The sequence below is a fragment of the Scophthalmus maximus genome, chromosome 1, assembly GCF_022379125.1.
Source record: "Scophthalmus maximus strain ysfricsl-2021 chromosome 1, ASM2237912v1, whole genome shotgun sequence".
In the NCBI taxonomy this organism is placed as follows: Eukaryota; Metazoa; Chordata; class Actinopteri; order Pleuronectiformes; family Scophthalmidae; genus Scophthalmus; species Scophthalmus maximus.
In genome coordinates this window covers 23,417,836-23,440,000 of record NC_061515.1, presented here as the reverse complement: position 1 = coordinate 23,440,000, position 22,165 = coordinate 23,417,836, and the positions used below count along the sequence as shown (strand labels likewise).

General features: G+C 45.5%; 1 protein-coding gene across 4 annotated transcripts in view; it reads left to right on the top strand.

The window, feature by feature from the left end:
• LOC118299130 (receptor tyrosine-protein kinase erbB-4-like) overlaps positions 1–22,165 on the top strand; it is a 226,021-nt gene that overhangs the window by 104,548 nt on the left and 99,308 nt on the right. For all 4 annotated transcript variants that reach the window (XM_035622625.2, XM_035622606.2, XM_035622616.2 and 1 more), the window contains exon 2: positions 6,333–6,484. In XM_035622625.2, coding sequence (XP_035478518.1) covers positions 6,333–6,484 — 152 coding nt within the window. The remainder of the gene's footprint in view (positions 1–6,332; positions 6,485–22,165) is intronic.

The window sequence follows — 22,165 nt, the reverse complement described above, 5'->3', positions numbered from 1 at the left end:
TAATTAATGAAGCACGACTACGACACATTAATCAATAGTGTAAGTCAGATTTACACGCTGATTGTCTAGTAGAGACTTTAGAAGATATCGTCCAATCACTCGAATCTTCTGTTTGAAAGTCATGATTTGAAAATAACAACATAACACCATTCATCACAGCCAGGAACTGTAACAAAAAAGTGTTTATAGGAACTCTCCGGAGTCTTTGAATTAATCGTGTGTGACTTCAGCTTTCATAGGGCAAAAGAAAAGAAATCAGCGGGGTTCTACCTACATCCTGCAAAATAAACCAAGCTCTCTGATCCACAGCGCATCATGTTGTATATCTTAAATTTAATGTAACTAGTTCAGTATGTTTAGCAAGGGGAACCCCGCCTTTTTTCCAAATTTTTCTCAATGAATTATCAAGAAAAAAAGGGTGTTCATGTACCCTGTTTTTATTTAAAAGTTCTGTGGCATTATAACTATGTTTAGTGCACACATTTTTGACGTCTCTCTACTTTTAGATTTCATTCCTCTGCCGTAAGTAATCATAATAAAAATCAAATACAAATTCTGTGTTCTTGGTGTAGACCAGTCTCGTCAATAACCTAAATTTTAACAATGAATTTGAAATTGTGCAGCAAGAAAAAAAACAATATTTTGCTTTCAACATGTTTTTACTGTTTATTTAACATTGCTTTTTTTATTTCGAAGCGTATCGATCGGGCTGTCCTGAAGGAGTAGCTGTGTTCACATTTGCTCTGCTGACCTCTGCAGCTGCCGTGCCGCCCACTCAGTCAGCCATTACGGCTCCAAACAAACCCAGAGGTTACAGCCTTTCCCACTGTTCAAATTTGTTTACTCTCATGCGTGGTGTCATAGTTGGCACATAATCTCAATGTTTCTGATGGAATTTTTATTTTGCATATCCCTGCGTTTATTGCAATCCTTAAGGTTTTCCTTAACAGTGTATCATCTGAATCTTTTCTCTAATGGCCATCGGACATGTTTAAACCTAGTAATTATCTCATACAGAGGTTGTGTCCGCTATTCTTGCAGGAGGGAATTCAACGGAGCGCAATGCATTCCTGCAATCCCGTTCGATTTTGTGTAAATGATAAAACATTCACGCTATGATGTCGATGTATATCTGTGCAGATGGAACAAAAGGGGCTGGAACTGCAACGGGAGGACGGGAGCACAATAAGACGGCTCACACTAGCAGGAATACAATCAAAGAGGAGGCAGAGATTGTGAAGGAGAAGAGATGAAGTGAGAAATGAGAGCGAGCTCGGCTCAATATGTCGGTGAGAATAAGCGAGGAGGCAACTGTATGCCTCCGTCTCTCACTTCATGGCTGGATCAGAAAAGGGCTCTGCAGCCAAAAACCAGCGTGCACACATGGCCACTCACTTGGACGTCCCTCTGCTCTTACCTGCCCTGCATTAATCGCCACAGTTCCCTCAAGAAAAAAAAGAAAAACCAGGAGGGACCGTCATTGTTGCGAAACTGTGTTCTGGGAAGAATGGTGTGGGATGGGATTAAGTTGTAATTCAATTTTGTGAGATTAAATTTTGATGGTTTTAGCCAGAGAAGGCACTTGAAAAGGGACACGCCGGCAGCAAAAACTGGGTTACGCAGCTAAGAATTCAGCGTACTTATGCACACAGAATTTATACTTTTATTACTGGACATATGCTCCTTCTCTATTCTAACCGGCTAAACTACCAAAAGGAAAAAAGAAGGAGCATCGTAGAGTCACGCCGCTTAAAGGCAGCCAACTCATTATTAGTCTCTCTCGTCTTTCCTTTCATTAAGGTTCATTTTCTATTAGTTATAACATCGTGGACGTCATCAAAGTGAATGAGTCTGGGCACTGAGTCACTGGGGTCTTGTCTCCGCACTGCTGCCTTCAGGGGGGGGGTTATGCCTTTGCAATACTCCCCATACAGCTCATATTAATTGGTCTTGCTTTCCTCAGTTGTTTTGGCAGAATCTTCTACAAGTTATCGATATCAATGTCGGCGATCATCAGTGACTGCATTGGCTCTATGTTTCAATAACTTTTGTGCACATGGGAATAATTGCCCTTGTCTGTCAGACACACGACCCTGGAGGAACCATAGATTGTGTAAAGGTGGGCGACCAAGTGGCTACTCCCACCGTGATACCACCCGTTGGCGTGTATGAGCTGTCTTTTTGAAGCCTAGAGTTTTTGCATTTTGACCGGTGCCATGTTGGGTTCTTTGCGACCAACGTACAATTAGTGGGGGTGATTGGACAGTACCAGCTGTCCATCAAGCTGTATTCACACTACACTATAATATTTTCTGTTATTTTAGGTAGGTCTCATCACACTGATGTATGTTCACGTGTTCCTGTTTCTGATAAGGTTTTATGTGATGCTATGAAAAGGGAGTTAGACGTCATGATTGACAGCTGATCAGTTGATTGGCTGGACCTCAATAGTGGATCCTCTAGGTGTTAACTTTTGTCTCCGACCTCCTGTGTTGGATTGCAGAAAACCTTCCTCGGTGGAACTGGGTGTTAATGCCTTCTCACAGAATAAGTATGAGGAAATCAATAAGCGATTCATCTGATCTAAAGTGTTAATTGTGGTGGTGGTTCAGGTATGTAGAGAAGTAAAGCCATTTGGATACGCTCAGAGAAGCATTACCCCTCGTAGTTAAAAGAAATCAAACGTGTGAAAAGGAAGATTGAGGTCTGTTACTGTCATGTCTTCACACCGGGACAATGAGCTCTGATATAAAAAAGGTGATAGGTTTTTAATTCATATGTCCAATGAAATTAGTACAAGAGATGCTTGTAAAAACAAAGAACGGAATTCTACATATTGCCCCAACTTACAGATATCTACTCCCCCGCTACAGACACACACACACACACACACACACACACACACACACACACACACACACAAGCCGGAGCTGTCAATTGGACGTCGCCGTATGTCACCCGGTGCATTAACAGGGAGGAATGGCAACGGCTCAATACTTACATTGTCCACGGCTGAGCCCGAGAGAGAGAAGAATGGAGGGAGCGAGAGGGCCGAGGCAGAAATGGATTACTGAGGGAGAGAAATTAGGTAAAGAGAGAGAGAGAGACAGAGAGAGAGAGAGAAAGAAAGAGAGGAAGAGGTAGAGAAGATGGATCTAGACACTTTTGAAATGAGCCCAGAGAAAAGAGCATTTACAGTAGAGCATGTCGATATGAATGCTAATGCTCCGGAACGTCATTCCCACTCTCTCTACAAGATTGTCTCTCTCTCCCTCTCCCGTTCCCTCGGGTTTCTTTTCCCTGGCTTTGCCTCTTGAATGACTGCTATTCCTGTGTTCTTCTGATCTTTTATCACCATGCACAGACATAACCTGACACGCGCACACACACACACACACACACACACACACACATGCAAGTACAGGTTTCCATAACAGATTATCACTGACACTCGCTAACCTTTAATCACACACAAACACACGTGCGTGCGCTTATTGATCTGACCAATTACAGATCCTCGCACAGACTTCCTTTAAGTTTGTTGCCGCCCTTAAATCATTTCATCTAATAACTCATCTATGTGGGATGCGTGTGTGTGTGTGTGTGTGTGTGTGTGTGTGTGTGTGGTCAGCAAATCTCATTTATCACTGCAGCGCCGGTCCCCTCACTGCCATTTTGTCCCACACAGCCTGAAAACCACAGCAATATGGGGGATCACAGAGGAAGCGCACTAATCTTTACAGAGCCGACAATCCATAAAGCAATATGGGAGTTTATGAGCTCTCAATGTTGTTCAATATAGGGGCAAGTTCAACTATGCAATAGTCCACAGATTTTTTCTTTTCTTTTTCTCTTCCCCTCATTTTGAAATCCTTGTACGTGGGCGTGGAGGCTATATGGATTTAGGCTCATGGACATTGTGCAGCAAGTGTATTCGAGGGGCATGACGGAAAGTGAAGTGACCCCTGAATGACACCATTCGCCTCAAACTCATGTAAACTCATAACTGCATTTATCTCTTCAGATACAAACCTCAAACATGTATTCTATAGCTATGACTCAGGGCTTATTATATTAAAATCGAGGAACATTTTCCACCAAGTAGTGGAAAAAAAGGTTCAAACTGACAACTTTATGTTTCAGTGTCACTCAGTGTCACCCCAATCCTTCCGACAAGTTTCACAGAAGTCTGTTTGGTTGTTTTTGTGTAATCCTGCAGAAAAGAAGAAAAAAAAGAGGCAAACAAAACGACAGGGGTGAAAACATAACATCCCTCGACGGAGGTAATTATCCAACATAAAACCAATATTCACCGAAGGAGTACAGAAGTGAGGGGGGAAAACACACAGAAGCCATTTCAACACATCAACAGTGTGTTGACTGGGATCAGTTCAGGAGATTTTGAATGCTGTCGTTGTTTTACAGCGGATAGAGCTGTACAAACTCCGGATGGAGAGACTGTACGGCACGGAAGCCCTCGATGAGCAATATTGAGTATTATCTATAATTTAATACTAGAGACTAAAGTGCCAGCACCTTCCCTAGTTTAACTGGAAGAAGAAAAAGAAAAAAATTCAATCCAGTTTTAGTTCTCATCAGAAATGGAAAGTCTATTTCTCTCTTGCATGTCAGTTTGAATTGAATAATCAAAACATTAAAAGAAGTGCTGGTTTGATGATACCAGCTAAATTTGACGGACCTAAAATAGTTGATGATCTCCCAAAGTGCGAGGGTCTATTCGTACTGCCGAGCCGCCGACACAACTTTAATGAGCGTTTTAATTACAACGAGCCAAACTCCATCCCGGTGTCTGCCACACACACACCGGCGAACTAAACCTCCAGCCGTGCCCGTGGTAACGCGGCGACGGCGCCAGCTGAGCGCAGCAGATGGTCGCGTGGACCGCGGGTTCCCGGGGAGGCTGGCTGGCTGGTGGGAAAAAGGGCTGCCAGGCACGGAAAGAGTGCTTGATGGGTGGAAATCGGAGCAGCTAATTACAGTGGTACAGCCGCCGCTGGAGTCCATTGTGATGCTTTTGTCATCGCCGCTGCCGACAAACGCGATACGGAGTTCACAGAGGCAACGTGTCTTCCCCTATTCTTCTGCGGAGGGATGAGGAAGAAGCTTTTTGAGGATTTCCCCTTGCTCAGATGCATTTTCACACTTTTAGGGATAAAATGTTCCTCTTTTGCTTTTCCACTTACATCACACAAGCACGTACAGCAGCTTTAAAGCCTCCTGCGAAAAACCACAGCGCTGGAGCTCAGCACACAAACTGCAGTTGTAAGTGCAATTGCCATTAGCTTGGATGAGGGTAAGAATGTGTGTGTGTGGGTGTGTGTGTGTGTGTGTGTGTGTGTGATTGTTAGCTTCTGCACTTTCATAGTTTGGCTCCTGTGTGCGGGCCTAAACCAACAGAAAAAAGCCCGGCCCGCTCTAATTTGCCCCGGCTTCCGTGCGCACACCAATTGAGACTGTCTCCGCTCGCTTTTAATACCTTCAAAGTTGTGTAATCTGGTCGGCCGCGTAAAAAAGTCTCCGAGTGAAACCCTCCGGAAAGGTCAACCGATGCAATTTGAATATCTTTGATTAAACAGCGCGCCGGTGCCAGGCCCAGACTGTAGGTCACTGCCTCGGAGAAATGATACTCGCCCCTCTCACCCCACTTGTCTCTCCATGAGTCCTGACACTTGCGGCTGCCTCATTGTCGAGGGTCACGTCCGCCGCACTCTGCACTCTCTTTCATCTATTTACGCCTGACCCCCGTTTTTCTCTGACACCCTCCCTCCGTCCGTCCTCCCTCCCTTCTCCATGTTTGCACAGCGACAGTCCTGGAATCTCATTGTTTCGCGGTCGATTCTTCCCGTCTTTTCTCTCACGCTCTGTTCATTATTTCACAGATTCCATTGATTTCTGTTTTTTTCTTTTTCCAGAAACTCTGCTACACAGCAGCCGTTGAACCGCGCATCCGCAGACTGCTCTTTTTAGTTTGAAACCCCGTCTAAGTGCAGTCAAAGAATCAAGATTGCAAAAGAACAAAAAAACTCTGGGGAAAAGAAACAAATCTTATTTTTACATCAATTTAGTTCAGTTTAACCTATCTAAGTTAGCTGGTTGGCTGACCTTTAAGTATGGCGGCGTCCTATGTGTGATGAACATAGCTGGCTCAGTGGCATTTCAACGGAATGACTGGAAAAAAATATTCTTCGCCCTTTTTTATTCAAGTACTTTCATTTGAATTATCTTATTCCGAAGGTTACGGTTGTAAGGCGATTCTTGGTGCTAAATCACTTTTAAAAGATGACATCTTTTTCTTCTGTCTGTGCCTCTAGTTTGTCCTGGCACGGAGAACAAGCTGAGCACTCTGTCGGACCTGGACCAGCAGTACCGCACCCTGAAGAAGCTCTACGAGAACTGCGAGGTCGTCATGGGCAATTTGGAGATCACCAGCATCGATCGCAACCGCAACCTCTCCTTCCTCAAGGTGGGAACATCGCGTCGTGTCGGTTTGGTTGACTGCATCGGCTGGTAACAATATCGTGCCGTTTCTGCGAGTGGGGATGGGTTTGAATGTTTTAGCACTCTGGGTCCCGGCACCACAGAGAGAGACACGGACGCCTTGAATGTCTCACCGTGATGGACCGTGACAAAGAAAGAGAGGGCTGTTACTGACTCATTCTCTATTTCCCCTAGTATGAACTGAATAGTCACTGCCAGTTGATCTGAGAAAATTCAGACCCTTAAATAAAATGGCAGACAGTAGACACACTGCTCCTCATATTTAATTGGGAGTGATTTTAGACGCCGTTAAAGACTCTGGACTGGAAAGTTTGGGCATTATGATCGACACGGTTTGCTCTGAGTGTGTTGCTGCGCAGCATTAAAATGTGACACATTGCGTTGTAGGATGTGTTAGCAGTACATGCCTCTGCGCTGGTGACAGCCCTGACTGGAGCCATTATGTTTTTCAAGCTGTCCGTCCATCTCACGGTCCATCTGTCCGTTCGACGCAATTTTCTGGCACACGATGTCTCATGCACAAAGGGGGTTTCTTCAAACTTAAATAAAACACATTCAATTGGACTCAAAGAGGAAGTGGTTAGATTTTGGTCAGAAGGTCAGAGAGCACTCTGACCTCGCAAAGCCATATGCTTATTATAACGAAATACAACTAAGCTTCTGTCAAATTCCCTCATTACGCGCATTGTGCGTGTCTAGAGAGAAATGAATGCAAACCGCAACTTGACCGGCAAGTGAAAGGGGGGCGACCGCGAGGGGACAATTCTGGCTTTGATTTAAAAAAAAAAAAATACAATGAATGTAGGGCACTACAGTATTAACAGCCCGTAAGTTCAGACACAGTCGGAGGGAGAGGAGAGAGGATTGGAGCGTTTCAGCACCACGGAGAGAGGCCGAGCCGGAGCGGGCTGCAGTGTTTCAGCACCACGGACAGAGACACACAGAGCGACTCACCAACGCTCCCCTCGCAGCAGTCATCTCTCCCTGGTCTGTAGCTTCTCTGTGTGTCCCCATGTCTGTGCGTTTCCATCACCGGGGACTGTGTTTCAACTGCACCCCCCCCACCCCCCCTGCTGTTTAATGAAGTGAGGTGTAGTCTAATTACTGGGCCATCGCTACCAAATGAATACCATAAACAGTCCCATTAGGGCCCGGCGTCATTAGGGAAACAATTAAGCATCTGGGGGATTGTTAAGTGGAAGTGTGTGGGGGGGGGGGGAGATTTGGGAGTTGTGTGGTTGCCATGGGATCTCTGTAGCCTATTGGTCACGAGGAAACGGAGAGACCCCACCTGGAAAGTATATTTCTCTGTCAGTGGACCTTTATTTTTTAAATTTGTGGTGATTTCAATTTACTAAATATCTAACTGCAAAATTAACAATTTCAGCTGCTTTGTTTGTTTGCAATGAATCTGAGGAATGTTTTATTTTTTTAGTCTTCCTCATTATTTTCAGTCTGCAGTTTTGAAAAGTGCCTGCAACACACGCACACAACAGACACACACACACAAACAGGGAGGTTCAAGCAAAGTTCAACATCAACATGCACACGATTTTTACACACACGTGCTTGCTGATAAACTACACCTCCGGAGCTGCAGGCCGTCTGGACGAAAGGAAATCTGATTCACTCGGGGTCCACGTTGGGTTTCGAAGCAGCAGCCTGGGAGGAGCACACGGCGTGTGTACGGAACGACTGGATGGACGCGATGCGGGAGCGGGGACGGAGTCGGGGTGGAGAAAAGGGGTAAAAAAAAAAAGAAGGAGGAGGGAGCCGGAGAAGAGCTAGAGGGCTGTTACTTTTATGGCAGGCAAAACAGCTGCTGTGCTAAAATTACAATGTTCAGCTACCGTGCCGCGGGGGTGTGTGTTTATGTCTGTGTACCGTGCGTGTGCGTGTGTGTGTGCGTGTGTGAAGAGAGAAGAGGGCAAACCAAGGCGGAGGTGGAGGGAGAGGGAGTGAGGGCATGGGACAGGCGGGGAGAGTTGGTGTTTTTTGCCCGGTAAGATGCTGACAGTTAGACGGATGAGGCGTCTCCGCGGCCTCCTCAGTCCCATCTCTCCTTGCAAACCCCCATCTCCGCCTCCCATCAGTAGACGCAGGGAGAGGGCAGGAGGACCAAAATATTGCGACAGCATTATTCTTCTTCTAAGCCCAGTCTGTATCAGATCTGGGTCAGGCTGTGCTCACAAATAAACCTTGGTGTTTGATTTAACAGCCCGTTCCATCAGCTCACTGTAAATCCTTACTTCCTCCACTAAGATGCAGTCAATGTGATAGCGTGGTGCATGGTTTGAAATTTGAAAAAAAATATCGAGGAGTCGCGTGGATGTCCGTTGGGTTAAACTATTACAACAGGGAGTTTGGCTTGCCATGGCTTCAGTCTGGTTTGATGATGAATTATGACACGATATCATCAATCTCCATCTGATCCAGAGAACGAAGTGACTCCAAGTGATGTGTCACGGCGTATTCTGGCAAATCAAAGCGATTTTAATGGGAGAATAGTGTCTCCATTAAAAATACGTTGTAAAGGTGTTTTGGATTCAGGTGAGAATGCAGTTAGGTTTTCAGATGACAGTAAGTTCAAACATCTTTCAACCTGGGCAATTTCTCAGGAATCTTTTGTGATTTACAGAAATTCATATCTGAAATTTGATTGATTTGCATGCACCTCACTCAAGCTTGATAATCATTAAATTTTTTCGTTTTGTGAAATCATGCACATTTTGATTAGGGCTTTGTGATTATGCTTGCTATTATAACGAGTCTTGAAAAATGATTTAGTGTAAATCTGGGAGTTGCAGCCAATCATAGTACCCATCCCTCTCAATACTGTGGCGACTATTCTCTTGATTAATGGCTGAAAAAATGAACGAGTACAGTGAAAAAAGCTCAAGGTGACGTCATGGAAGAGAAGCTATTTAATGTGCCATCACACGTGAAACCAGGGCTTCAAATTCAGAATTTGTTCTGCTCGAACAATTTACAAAAATGATGGCCCGGTTGAAAAATTGTCACAGTTTCTGTCAACTATATATTTATCATTTTTGCCAACTCTCTCATAATTGCGTGTCCACCCTATAGGAACAAGTAGGCCTCCGCATCAGCCTTCTTAATATTAGTGAATACGGTCACAGGGGTCTGTCTCTCCTGTCTAGTTTGCTTGGCCGGCTCCCGTCTGTCACTCAAGAGTGACCCCAGTTCCCAGTAGTGAAGCGGGGATCCACGCCAAGTGGCCCGCCCTTGCAAAACAACCAGCTAATGATGTCACCTAGGTTGAAGGGCTCTTCATTAAAGCCAGATCAATCTGGCGGCCAGCGCTGCGGAAACTCAGGGCTCAGAGAGCAGAGGGCGGGGGGGGCGGTGTCCGTCCATAAAACCACAAAGAGACATACAGCGAAGTATGCCCCCCACAGAGAACTGGATCTTTTACAAAGTCAGGGATACATGCATGCGCATACATACACACGTTTCAGCAGCAAGAGAAGAGAGAGATGAATGACGTGGCCACTGAGGTGTGTACTCCATGTCTACATGCAGACAGAGACACTCTTTACCAAGCTTATCTCTGGCAAACACCAGCCGGGAGAGACGGGGAGAAAAGTGAGATATGGCTTCTCCTTTTTTTCTTTCCTTTAAGAGGGGGAGGGTGGGGGGACGCGTCTCTGCGAGCTCAGCTCAGCGCAGCCGAGCAACGGAGCGCAGAGGAAAATAAGAAGAGATGAGAGAGGGGAGAAAAGAGACTCCTTACACCAAAGGTTTCCCATTTTCCTTGGGCTGTATTTCGGCTGCAAATGAAAGCGCTCAGCTATTCTGCAGCTCAGCTATTCTCAAAGAGAACATCCTCAGAAATCTATTGTGGAGGCGCGCAGTTTTTTTTTTTTTTTCTCTCTTTCTCTTTTCTTCGCTCTGGCTCCTCATATGCTGTGCATTTCCTTGCAGCACGCTGTGCAGACCGTAGCAGGAGGCTACGGGATGCCATTACAGGGGGTAAATGTTTATCTCAGAGCGACACTGTTCACATACATATTGACAAACTTCCATTCTTCCTCTGAATGGAAGTTCAGTTCGTCGGCTGTAACTCGCAGGGTCGTTGTTTGTTTTTTTCTTTCTTCCTCCCGTTCTCTAAACTGCGGAGATTAGTGTGCGACTCAGAGATTCTTCCTTGTGTGTGTGTGTCATTATTCAGCCCTCATCCAATCGCTCCTCTCGTTGTCTTGAGTGTGTGACCCCCCCCCCCCCCCCCGCTATTAATTTACCGCGAGGCACTAATTCAGACTCCTCTCCGTCAAACTGGTTTCACATGTCTGTCCTTCAAACGATTGGATGCCGGTCACCCAGTTTGTCAAGACGCAGTCAATGGCCGCACACTCGGTGTGTCACTGATTGTTGGCACTCAAGTTCCTACCGAGGGGAAATCTTAATGCTGCGGGCAAACAATATTTCCAGGCATAATTTGCTTCCGACAACAGCTGGAACAAGGGGGCCAAAGTTCAAAGTTCAGATTTGAATTTCCAAGGCCCCGTGAGGTGAATAATCCACGTTCACAGGTTTAATCGATTCAACACAAAACAATTCATTTATTTCTTGTTATAAAACCGATATCAGAGTTCACTGTTTTTGCATCTAAATCTGTTTTGTTCCCTTCCTGCGAACACTGTCATCCGTCTGATGACTCACCCTGCACCCTGGGTCGTTTGCACATTCTGCATTCAATGATCATGCTTTGTGGAATTTTATTTACCCAGTGACTATAAATTCTGCCAGATAGCGACCGGCACACAGGGAGGTTAAATCTGCAGGTGCAGGTGAAGGGCGGTGGCGGGAAGTCCCGGACAACAGAGAGCCGGCTGTCGTCATGACTTTGCATGTTGAGCTGCTGGTTACTTTCGACTCTGCCGCAGGGAGCATGGTGCACATTCACGGCTTTTGGCTGCTGTAAACAATCAATATCCACAGCAGTCCCCTATATAGCTTCATGGGTTTTAACACGTAAATATGACGAATCAAACCGCTTTGACGTCTGTTTCATTGGGTCTTTAACGACACAAACTAGACGCCAGGTCCATAAACCGTTTGGACTAGAGATGTTTCAAAATGATATTTGTTGGCTGAAACTGAATAATAAACAATATTTTCACCATTGTATGAATTCAATAGCCTAAATGTACTTTTTACTTTTTTGCCTTGATTTTTAAGGCAAAAAAAAAATCTATTACAAAAGTACAATTTATAAATATTTACATTTTTTACATTCCAGCAGACGTTATACCAACTCTGCCTCGACCTCTTTTTCCCCACAACCAAGTAATGATATTTATGTATATCGTGGATCAAGGACAGTAGCGGGGGCAGTACAGGGATTTACGAGTTTGCCTGACTAACATGTCTGTTGACAGCTCCTAAGAGTGAACTTTTAGTTCTTGCTCAGCTTTTTGGTCCCGTCATTAAAAACATTGTTCAGTAAAAAATTATTTGGTCTTTCTACTTAACATATTTGGTGACCGAACATTCTGTGCATCCCTAGTTTGGATCTCCCGTCCTGCACAGAGCCTCGACCTCAGCCCCATCCTGCACCTTTGGGATGATTTAGATGTGTGCTGGATATCATTTGTTCCCTTCACGCCATGAGTGATTTTAAGTCCGTTTTACATCGTTTTTATCGATATACCCACTCCTCCGCCTCACAAAAACATAAAATAAACATGTTGCGATGTTTCCCCTCGAGGGGAAAATTTTCTTTTTCTCTTGAAACTGCACACACAAACAAGTGGATGGAAGAAAAACACAACCGGCACTGCAGTCCCACTAGATTGCTTTGCAGAAGCGCAGTGTCCATATACTTAAAGCAACGTAATTCATATAATTTGAGTAGATATTTCAGTTTCCTGAGTCAGACTGTTTCCTTAATTTTTTCCTCCAATTGTTTCACCAGGACAACCTCTTTTTATCCGGACCCTGTGCGTCAGGCCTTTTTGGGTGAGGGGGAGAGGAGACCCCCCCCCCCCCTTGACAGCGAGACATGTTTTTTAACACGGAGATACACAGAAAGGTAGAGGACAAAGCCAGTGATGAGGTCAAGTGCTCTTCTCGTCTCACTCGGCGTTCCTGCTCCCTGAAGATGTTTCACGCCATTTGAGCTACACGCCGCACAATGGCTGTCATAGAGCCTCTTCGCCAAATAATGACACCATGATCCCGGGCTGCGGTCGGAGTGGGGGGCGTTTTGATCCAGGCGAATCGCGCAGTTTCATTAGCCTTTGAACCAGCCGAGGAGCTCATAAAAGGATGGGACTGTCGCCCTGGAACGGGAGGCTGTTAGCGTCTCGGGGGCGCCTGCATAATTACAGCCCTTAACGCCGGGGAAATTAGCACCCTGCTCGCGCCAGCCAGCACCCTGCCAGATCGGGGTGGCACTAGTATCTTATAGCCGGTTAATTGCGGGATAATGGAGACGTCCAAGTCCAAAGGAAGGAAAATAGAACATTTTACTCTTTGTTTCATTTACTTTTTTTTTCTTCTTCTTCTCTTTGGCTCTTTTTACGAGAGTGTGACTGTTTTCTGCGGTAGAGGAATTTATTTTTATTTGTAAGGGGAGTAGCGGAGCTGAAACTTGGAAGAAGCGTGCTAAAAGCAGATAGGGGAAAACAAGTCATCAAACACATACTGTTTGCTGATGTCTTTTAAAAACCACCTTGATGCCCCGACAAATGAACAAAGAAAATTCTCTTTTTTAAAATTTTCTTATTATTATCCATCAAGCCAAGTTACAGTGTTAGCATTGAGGCTGAAACAGCAACAGGTGACTTCGACTGAATTTACTAAAAGAACCAAATGGTCACGTTTGCTTCGTTGTTGCTGCAGCCTTTTCATCGACTTGGCGAATGACCCGGTGTTGCCATGAGAGAACGTTGTCTTCAGCACAGCATGCATACATGCCTCTGGCGGCTCTTCCGGCAGTGTATGAATGTGTATCAATGTGATAGAAAAAAAGGTGAATAGCAGCGCTGTGTGAATGTCTGTGAATGGGTGAATGTGAATGGGTGAATTTCCTGTGAAGCGCTTTGAGTGGTCGATGCTCTGCAACGTCCCGCCAGAAATCAGAGTAAGGCAGACGCTCACATTAAAATGGAGGCGTTCATGTTGTTTACAGGCTTGCCAAGACTGTAGAGATGCAGACCGACCGAAAACAAGAATGTGGGGCTCGCCGCTGTTGGACTCGAGTGTCCTGTGGGAGTTGCAGCTCCCAAGTTTGGAATGTTGGGATATCTTGTGCCCCTGGGGGGGCTTGGTAGGTGGTACGACTGAGACACTGCTCCCGCTCATTACTGGGCTTCTGGTTGTCTCGCCCGCAGCGTCGGAGAGCTGTGGTTTTAATGCAGAGCGAGGTGCAGAGGGGCCAGAGTTGCGGAGCAGATGCACAAACACTTATTTTGATATTATGGAAACATATGCACGCGCACACATTAAAGATGCATAAATGCAAACTGCCACGCGAGCCGATTGTCCCCCCCCCCATTCGTGTCCCGTATGCCTGATTTTTGTTCTTTTTTGTGTTGGCCTGATCAAAGCAGACACGGCGCAGAGCAGAGGTCCTCGGAGGTGAAATTAAAGTCTCGCTGCTTCCGCGGCACAGGAGGGGTAGGAGTGATTACCGTTAAATTAAAAGGTACGACTATAAAAAGCACGCCGCGACCGAGCCCTCGCAATTCATCAAAATGATCCCACGATGCGTCTTTTGCTTATCAAATTGTAAAATATTGTCCATGACACCGGCTTAACAGGGGCGTAATTAATGCACTAAATCAATTCTGAATCACTGAGTGCAGAGTGGCCCTGCTGGGATGCCGTCATTATCACAAATTACGGTGGCAGATGCATGGGGCCAAGAGGAAAGGATGGAGTTCCTCTGCAACAATCCTGTTCATTCCCCCACCTGCTCTGACTCACTGAGTGTTAAACAGCGTGTAAATAGTTCTATTAGTGAGCACTGTTTTGAATTCCATGTCCCCGGAAATTAACCCGTGGGTTTTATGGACAAGGTCTTCATTTCCAAAATCATAAATTGAAGAAATGAATTTGAATTTTCCCCACAGACCACTCTCTCATAATCTTACAATACATAAAGGACAAACTTTGTTTGACTAAAGCCAACATATTAGTATTTATAGAATCTGACTTCAAATAGTTGGCTAGAATGACATCATATTTTATAAGTATGTTCCAAGGTTTTTTTTTTCTTCTTTTATTCAGCCTAAATATGTTTATCTTAACCCACATTAAAATGGGATATATGTGTTTGCAAATAGACCTTGTCATGAGATTCGCTCATCAACTGCACCTTTGCCCTCACCAAGTCATCAGGATAGCTTTGTGTGTTCATCATTTTCGAGGAGAAAACACTAAAACCTAATTTTCCTCTTGCACAACCCGAGGCATGAGCGAACATCCGCAATCCCCCACTTCCAGAGCATGTTCACATACAGTAAAAAGGGGGCGGGGCTTGATACATGTGACCAATCACAAAAATGGACGCGCCTAGTGGCAGCAGAGCGGCCTATTACATATGACAAACTGTGACATTAGACAAATATGAAGAAGCTAGAATTTAGTGTGAATGTGTTAGTTAACAGGATGATAATATTACAGCCCCGTCACTATGACACACGTAGATCTGACTATAATCACTAGAATTTCTATTTTCGCTTTGAAAAGCTGGAACCCTGGCGAGGGCAAATGGACTCTACATGAAATCACAATTACAGCTGCTTACCTTCAAATCTTATAAATACAACATGTACAAGGCTTTAGTGCTTCAGTCCATCTCTGCTGTAGCATGATTTCTGTTATACAAAAGCACAATGAAACGGTTTTGACATTGCTTTAGAAGAAAAATGAAATGAGACAGGCAGGGGGGCCCTCCTACAGGAGCACACTCCTGCTGAGGAGCTGGACCTCTTCAATAATGAGGATCATTCGTATAAAAAAAAAAAAAAACGAAGAGGTTTGCTTTTTTAACTCTGCCATGATCCGCCCATAGAGCTCCACGGGATCTCTACGAATGATGTTGCTATTTTTTCAAAAAAAAAAAATACATCTGTGCTTTTTTTTCCCTACGTCGATCTGTTATCTCGAACATAATCTGCTCCGGAGCAGGTGAGTTTCTTTTTTTTTTGAGCTGTGGGTTTAACCTGAATTTACCTCGCTATAACCACAAATCCTGCATCCATAGCACAACCAGCTGGAGAACTAAGCAGCAGCCTCGCATTACTGCAGGGAGGAGTGAAGCTGGGCCAAGCAATACTCTCGCCCTGCAAAAACACTAATGAATAATGGAGTTTCTCCCGTCCCAGTCTTGTCTCCCACAACTTCCCGTGAACTTTCTGAAATCTTCAGATCTTCACTGCTAACATATGAATAGTTACATTATGAGAGCAGGCCCACGAAAAATGAAACAATTTTTGTGTCCGGCGGAGTTTTTCACGGAGGTTGTGTAACCGCGCTGAGATCACATGCCCTTCTGAAGCCAGCGTGTCAGCACCGCAGGATTCATCGTGTGCGCATATCGCCGCTTTATGACATTTCTTAAAGATTTCACGCCTCAATGATTTATACGTTTTTTGGGGTTGTTTTGCAGGAGCGTATTCCACACAGTTGAATTATTTAGAGTTCATGTGTTGATTAAAGCGATATGTTTGCGTACGAACTGTTAGCGCTTGCAGTTAGTTGGACCCCAGAGCAGAGACAGGACTCGAGAGCGTAGTTGCACAAGGTTTAATCTCAATTAACACAAAACAACCCAGCATGGGCGCATAACAAAAAGGCACTGACGACGAGGCAACGAGGCACACAGCATGGACGGGAGGGAATCTTCTGGCAGGGTGAGCACCGGAGTCTTTATGGAGGGGATGATCGGAATGGATCTAAGGTGTGCCTCGTCAGACCGGCCCTGCGGAGGGCAAAGAACACAAAGGAGGAGGGGGACAAAAACAAAAACACCAAAACCTCACATGAACTCCCAGTCCCACATTATGTGCATGCAAAGCATTCTGCGTCTTTCATAGTCTCACGTTGGCAGGCATTTTTTTTTTTTTTTGGGTGGCACAAAATTTAAAAAAAGATGGTGCAAAAGAAACTAAAAAGAAGAAGTTTGACCCTGAGAAAAAACAGAAGAAGGTTGGTGTTATTGTTTTGCTGTTATTAAAACAGAAAGAAATAAACACACTATTTGCGAGCTGAGCACAAAGAAGACTTGATGGACAATGTGTTCTTCACTTCTTCCCGTCGGTTAATCGGTGATGGCGTTATGTGTGCAGTTTGTTGGTGTTTTTCGTTTGTTCCCTCCATCATGCCAGCTGGCGTCTGAACGCTCACTTAAGCACTAAATGGGACAGTCCCGGCATGTGCTATTATAGGTGTTACACCTTGATACCAGTGGGCCATAGTTGTCCTCGTGGCTCCGCTCGTATTCAGCTCGCTGTCAAAGCTGCCGGGACGTTTCTCCCATTGCATTCTTTCAGCGCTCGCATCACGTCTGGGACATCGATCCAGCCATTTAGAGCTCACAGCCGCCGCCGCCCCCCGGCCCCCCTTTCAGATATTAAAAAGGCATCTTAGACACAGATTAATTCACGGGTGGGCATAAATGGTTTCTCCTGATGCCTTTTTAATATCTGCCTCTTGCAGCTGGCTCTGGGAAAAAAATATGCCCTGCATGGCAACGCTCCCGCCATGCCGAGCGGAAGGAGCAGATTGCGTTTCCTCGGTGACATTTACACATTCAATGTGCGACTGTGAGCACGTGTCCGCGCGTGTGCGATACGTGTGTGCTGTGCAACTCGCTGTTGTGTGCCTGTCTCCGTGTTTTTAGTGAGTTAGGGTGAGTCTGTTTGTGTTAGTTTGGGGCCCGTTCACTCCCAGCCCTGCTGCTGTGAGCACTCGTGAGCCCCCACATCGTTTTCCCCGAAAACTTTACTGGTGGTGTGGGTCTGAATCACAGCCTCTACGTGAACAGTGCCACCACTACTCTGTCACGTCTGGACAGCGATCAAACCCCCCCCCCCCCACCATGTTTTCCTCTTTTTCATTGGCATTTCAGAGTTTATTATAGATGCGAAAATATGCAACTTTTATATCAAAGATTACACGAATCGCTGCCTGGAGCTTACAGGCTAATTTTGTCATCTCAGCAAAACCATATCAAGGCTTGAGACTAAACAGATGAAAAAACCTCTTCCGACAACACTCAACCAAGTAGTTGGAGAGCTTTTATGACATCACAATACTTTCTCTCTCTGCTGCCTTTGCACTGTCCTGCATCGACCGTAATTCCACCCTATTTACTACCACCCAGTGTATTGTACAAAATATGTATTCAGATATTGCACTCTCTTTGCCTTTATTCCTCAACTTATACCTCTGGAGATATTTCCATATACTGGCTGAAAACGTATTGCATGCTTCTTCATCCGGCTCAGTAATCCATCCTGCTACTGTGTGTGGGCGCGGAGCATATCACAGTCTGAAAGGTATGCCCTCTTTGTTTTAAGGGAAAATCATTATTATTAAAAAGGATTAGACTTTATTTGCAACTTTTTTTTTTTTCTTTTGCAGGGCAGGTTTTGGCCTTTTTGCTCCCAAAAGTAGTTTTCCCAAAAGTAGTGCAAGGCACGGTGTTTATATGCAGACATTTGTTCACATAGAGACAGTGGAAGTTGAACAAGCTCTCTCAAGTCACATTTACCCAGCGGCACAGGAAGCCCATCGCCATTAATTTTGACATTTTGGCGACGCGACTGCAAAGTGACCCTGACGCGTCAGCAGACAGCGGCGCAGGCCACTTGCGAAGGCTCTGCGTCAAAGTGGAAACCGACCTTTAGAGCTGCTGTGGTGCTTAAGTTTAACCCCCAGCAGACAGAGGAACCCACTTTTTGTTTTGCAGTTGCTGATTGGCAAAAAATAACACTCATGTGCACGTGGTGGGAAGCAGAAGCAGACACAGACACACACACATCTACTGTGCATAGCATGAATGATCTGAGTGTTTTTTATTCAGCCAGGAAGAGGCAACAGGTGACTGTGATGAGCGCTTTATCTCTGATTCCATTATGTAGCCAGATTGATTTACAATGCCAGCGCACCCCCTGTAAAAACACACGCATGACTTCACATGATCACGCACGCACACACGCGCGTACACGTACACGTACATACACCTTGTGTTTGCCACACATCGGGACATCCATCTCCAATTAGGGCAATTTGATTCCAGAGTGATGAAGGAGTTTAGCGTCGGAACGTGTTGCGCCTTACAAGCGCGCATGATGCCACCGCCGTCATGTCCTACCGATGCAAAATGGCTTTAAAAAAATACCCTCCCAAACTAATACACACACGTTCGCGCGCACACGCACACACATATTCAAGACAGATGAAATCTGACATGTTTGTAATCAGTCCCACAGCTGCCTGCTTACCTGTCCCGAATATATTTGTAGTTCACGGACTCTACAGTTTGCTTTTCAACAAGGGGAAAAGAAAAAAGGAGTGAGACGCCGCTCTTTCGGCATTTGAGTTGAACCCAGAAGACCCCTCGCGTGCTAATTACACTTTCTTTTTTCCAGTGCAGTTCGATGAAATCTTTGCGCAATTCTACATATGTTCAACACGTACAGATTTTAGCCGTAGACTGTACAAAAAAATGGACGTAGTCACCGGCTCCGTAAAGTGAAGCCAATGCGGGAGTGCCTTAAGCCTGTATTCTCTGGAATCAAGACTCCTGGTCAAAGTACATACTCTATGCATTTAAAACCTGCAATTAGCTTTGTAAGCACTATATTATCATAACCATGAACCTGATGACAAGAGCTACTAAAATGAAAGCAAAATCCTAACGATCTTTACTTTTACGAAAGGACAACTCAAATCATTGGACACCTCTCACCCAACTGAGATTCCTTACGTCCGATCGTATGTGTGTATTGTACCTTTGAGGACCTATCGGCCCCCTGGAGTAGCTGCAGAGTGAGTGCCCCTTGTTCACGCTGCTCTCTGCTAAAAAAAAAACACCTCGCAGTTCAATAAAACGATTGATAGTCTATATGAAAAAAAAGGAACACATTGTCAAATATTCATATTGCAAATTGCGTTATGTGAGATAATGATGCCCCTTTTGAGAGCAGACAGCAGCAACCTTGTAATACAATCATTACCTCTACTCGTTTCCACACGTTCAAAATCCAGGAAAGGCCTTCCATTGTCCACCTATCAGTGCGTCCTACCTCTGCACCAGACCCAATCATCAATCACCCGGACGTGCAGTTAAGCACCTTTTTCTTCCCCAGAGGAGTGGAGTGACATTGGACCTCGGAGGCCACTTCCCCCTTTTTTCTCCTCTAACCGGGATCCACAGGGCCCCTCGTGCGGCCGATTGGCCCCTCCTGATGGAGGTCCTGCCAGCCCTCAAAATCTCTGTCCTAAACTGGGATGACCATGAATAATGAGGGACTTAAATATGAGATACAGGAGCTCGGTGCTATAGGAGATAAGATGCTTCTCACTTTTCCCACCATAGCAACTGTCAAGGGAGCAGAAGCCAGCCTGTGGCTGATGTGCACTGGCTTTGTCACATAACTACATTATGAAGGGTCCCCAAAGGCTACAGCATAATGCGATATGCGCCGAGCGACTGTTGCTGGGTTGCTCACACCGGCTCTGCCTCATGAGTTATGTATTAGTGTTTTCGCTGCAGCTTAAGGATCAGATACTGTACTGCACTGTCACTGTTTTTAGTTTCGCCGTGGTAGCGCGCCACAAACGTTCCCCTTTGGTGATTTTAATTCCAGAGTCAGGGTCACACCGTAAATGTGTCTTGACAACGCAAGCGCCTCACGGACGCCACTCATGAAACAGGCTCACATGAGATTGTCGGTGCTGTCGGAGACGATAAATATCAGCACCAAAAGCCAGTGGCACAGCTGCTGCTGGAGGGGCACCCCTAGATATCACCCTACACACACACACGCACACACACACACACACACACACACAGACAAAACACTGTCATCCCAAAGTCATTAGCTGGCAGTGTGTCTGTCCTCAAATCTTGCCTTGCAATCCATCCAGTGGCACCTTGAGAAACTGTCACCCAACAATAATAAAAAAAAAAAATTCTCATAGATTTAGTTTGATTTTTTTAAATCTGTAATTTTATTCACTTAATTCAACGTACTGGGGTGATTCCCCACCTCCTACACCATTACCCCCTCTCCTCTCTACGTGCTCTCTGTCTAAATGAAGAGAATAAGGAATACAGTACTTGAAGACACGAAAGCTCCTCGTCTCATTTGAAAAAAGAATAAAAATCCCCCTTTTATTAACCTTTTTTCCTGATTTCAGTTGAGACTTCGCCTTCCTGGCATTTGATCACAATTGCGGTATTGCTTGAATCAGTACACTGCGTGAGAGAAGATACTCTTCGACCGGAAGCCCGTTCAATTAAAGTCTTTTTGATTGAGCCGAGCAATAAATTGACTTTCCTTTTTCCCCTAATGTGCTGCATTTGGAGCTAAAATACCTGAAAGGGAGTGGATTTCAAGCCGCTCGGTGCCACCGACACTAAAAGTGGTGTGTGGGTTCAAAAACACTCGCCCCATCCACCCTCCTCGTTTGATGTGGTTTCCATTTGAAGTGAGCAAAAGCCCCACCCGAGCGCCTGTTGATTCATCTGGCACCTCGAGGTACTATCAACAAACTTGAGATGTTCCTTACAAGTTCTTTCAAACGAAAAGAAAAGAAAAGAAAAATCCCCTAAACTCTGCACAAATACCGGCGCCGAATGACTCACCGCCGTTTTCACAGTGACATTTTGCGCCGCTGGAATTTTTCACTTCTTTTTTCAAAGTCAATGGCCCTCCTCTCGGAGGCCTTGATTTTTTAAAACGGGATTCCTCAAAAAAATCGTGAATGTCACACCCGAGTGCTCTCGGCATACTTAACAGCCAAACAGTCGCGCGAGGTGAGGGAGTGCATGCTACTCTCGCGGAGCTCATTCAAGTGAATTGGTAAACAGGTCCCCGCCCGCCCATTGACTTTGCCGCCGCGTGGAGTCAGATTTGCGGCGGCTCGGATCCGACCGTTGAAAGTCGGCAGTCTTGCCGCTGACATGCGCCGCTGCACTCTCCTTGACTCAATGGCGGAGTGCTCTATATGTATGGAAATGAGCCATAATCACCATAATATGTGTCCCATCTCTTGTATTTTATAATGCCGTCATTATTACCCCCCCCCCCCGCGCTTCATGATGCCTTTTTTTACCCCGTCTCCCTCTCCTTCTCCACTTCAGCGTACCTTCCCCACCCCACCTACCCCCCATTCTCTCCCTCCATCCTCCTCCTATCAGTCCTTCCCGTGCCATCCACCTCATTTGCACTCTCACTCATCCAGGTGACAGGAACAGGTGCACTATTAATTATGCTTTAAAATCTCTCTCCTCTGCGCTCCGCTTCCCTCCCCCTTATCAGGATGCGCGTTCTGCAGATGCTCGGCTGCACTGCGCCTCCTAACCCTAAACTCCTCTCTTCCCCAGATCGTTGTCTATTCTTTCACTTTGACTCTTCTCTACCTTCTTCTTCTTCTGTGGCGC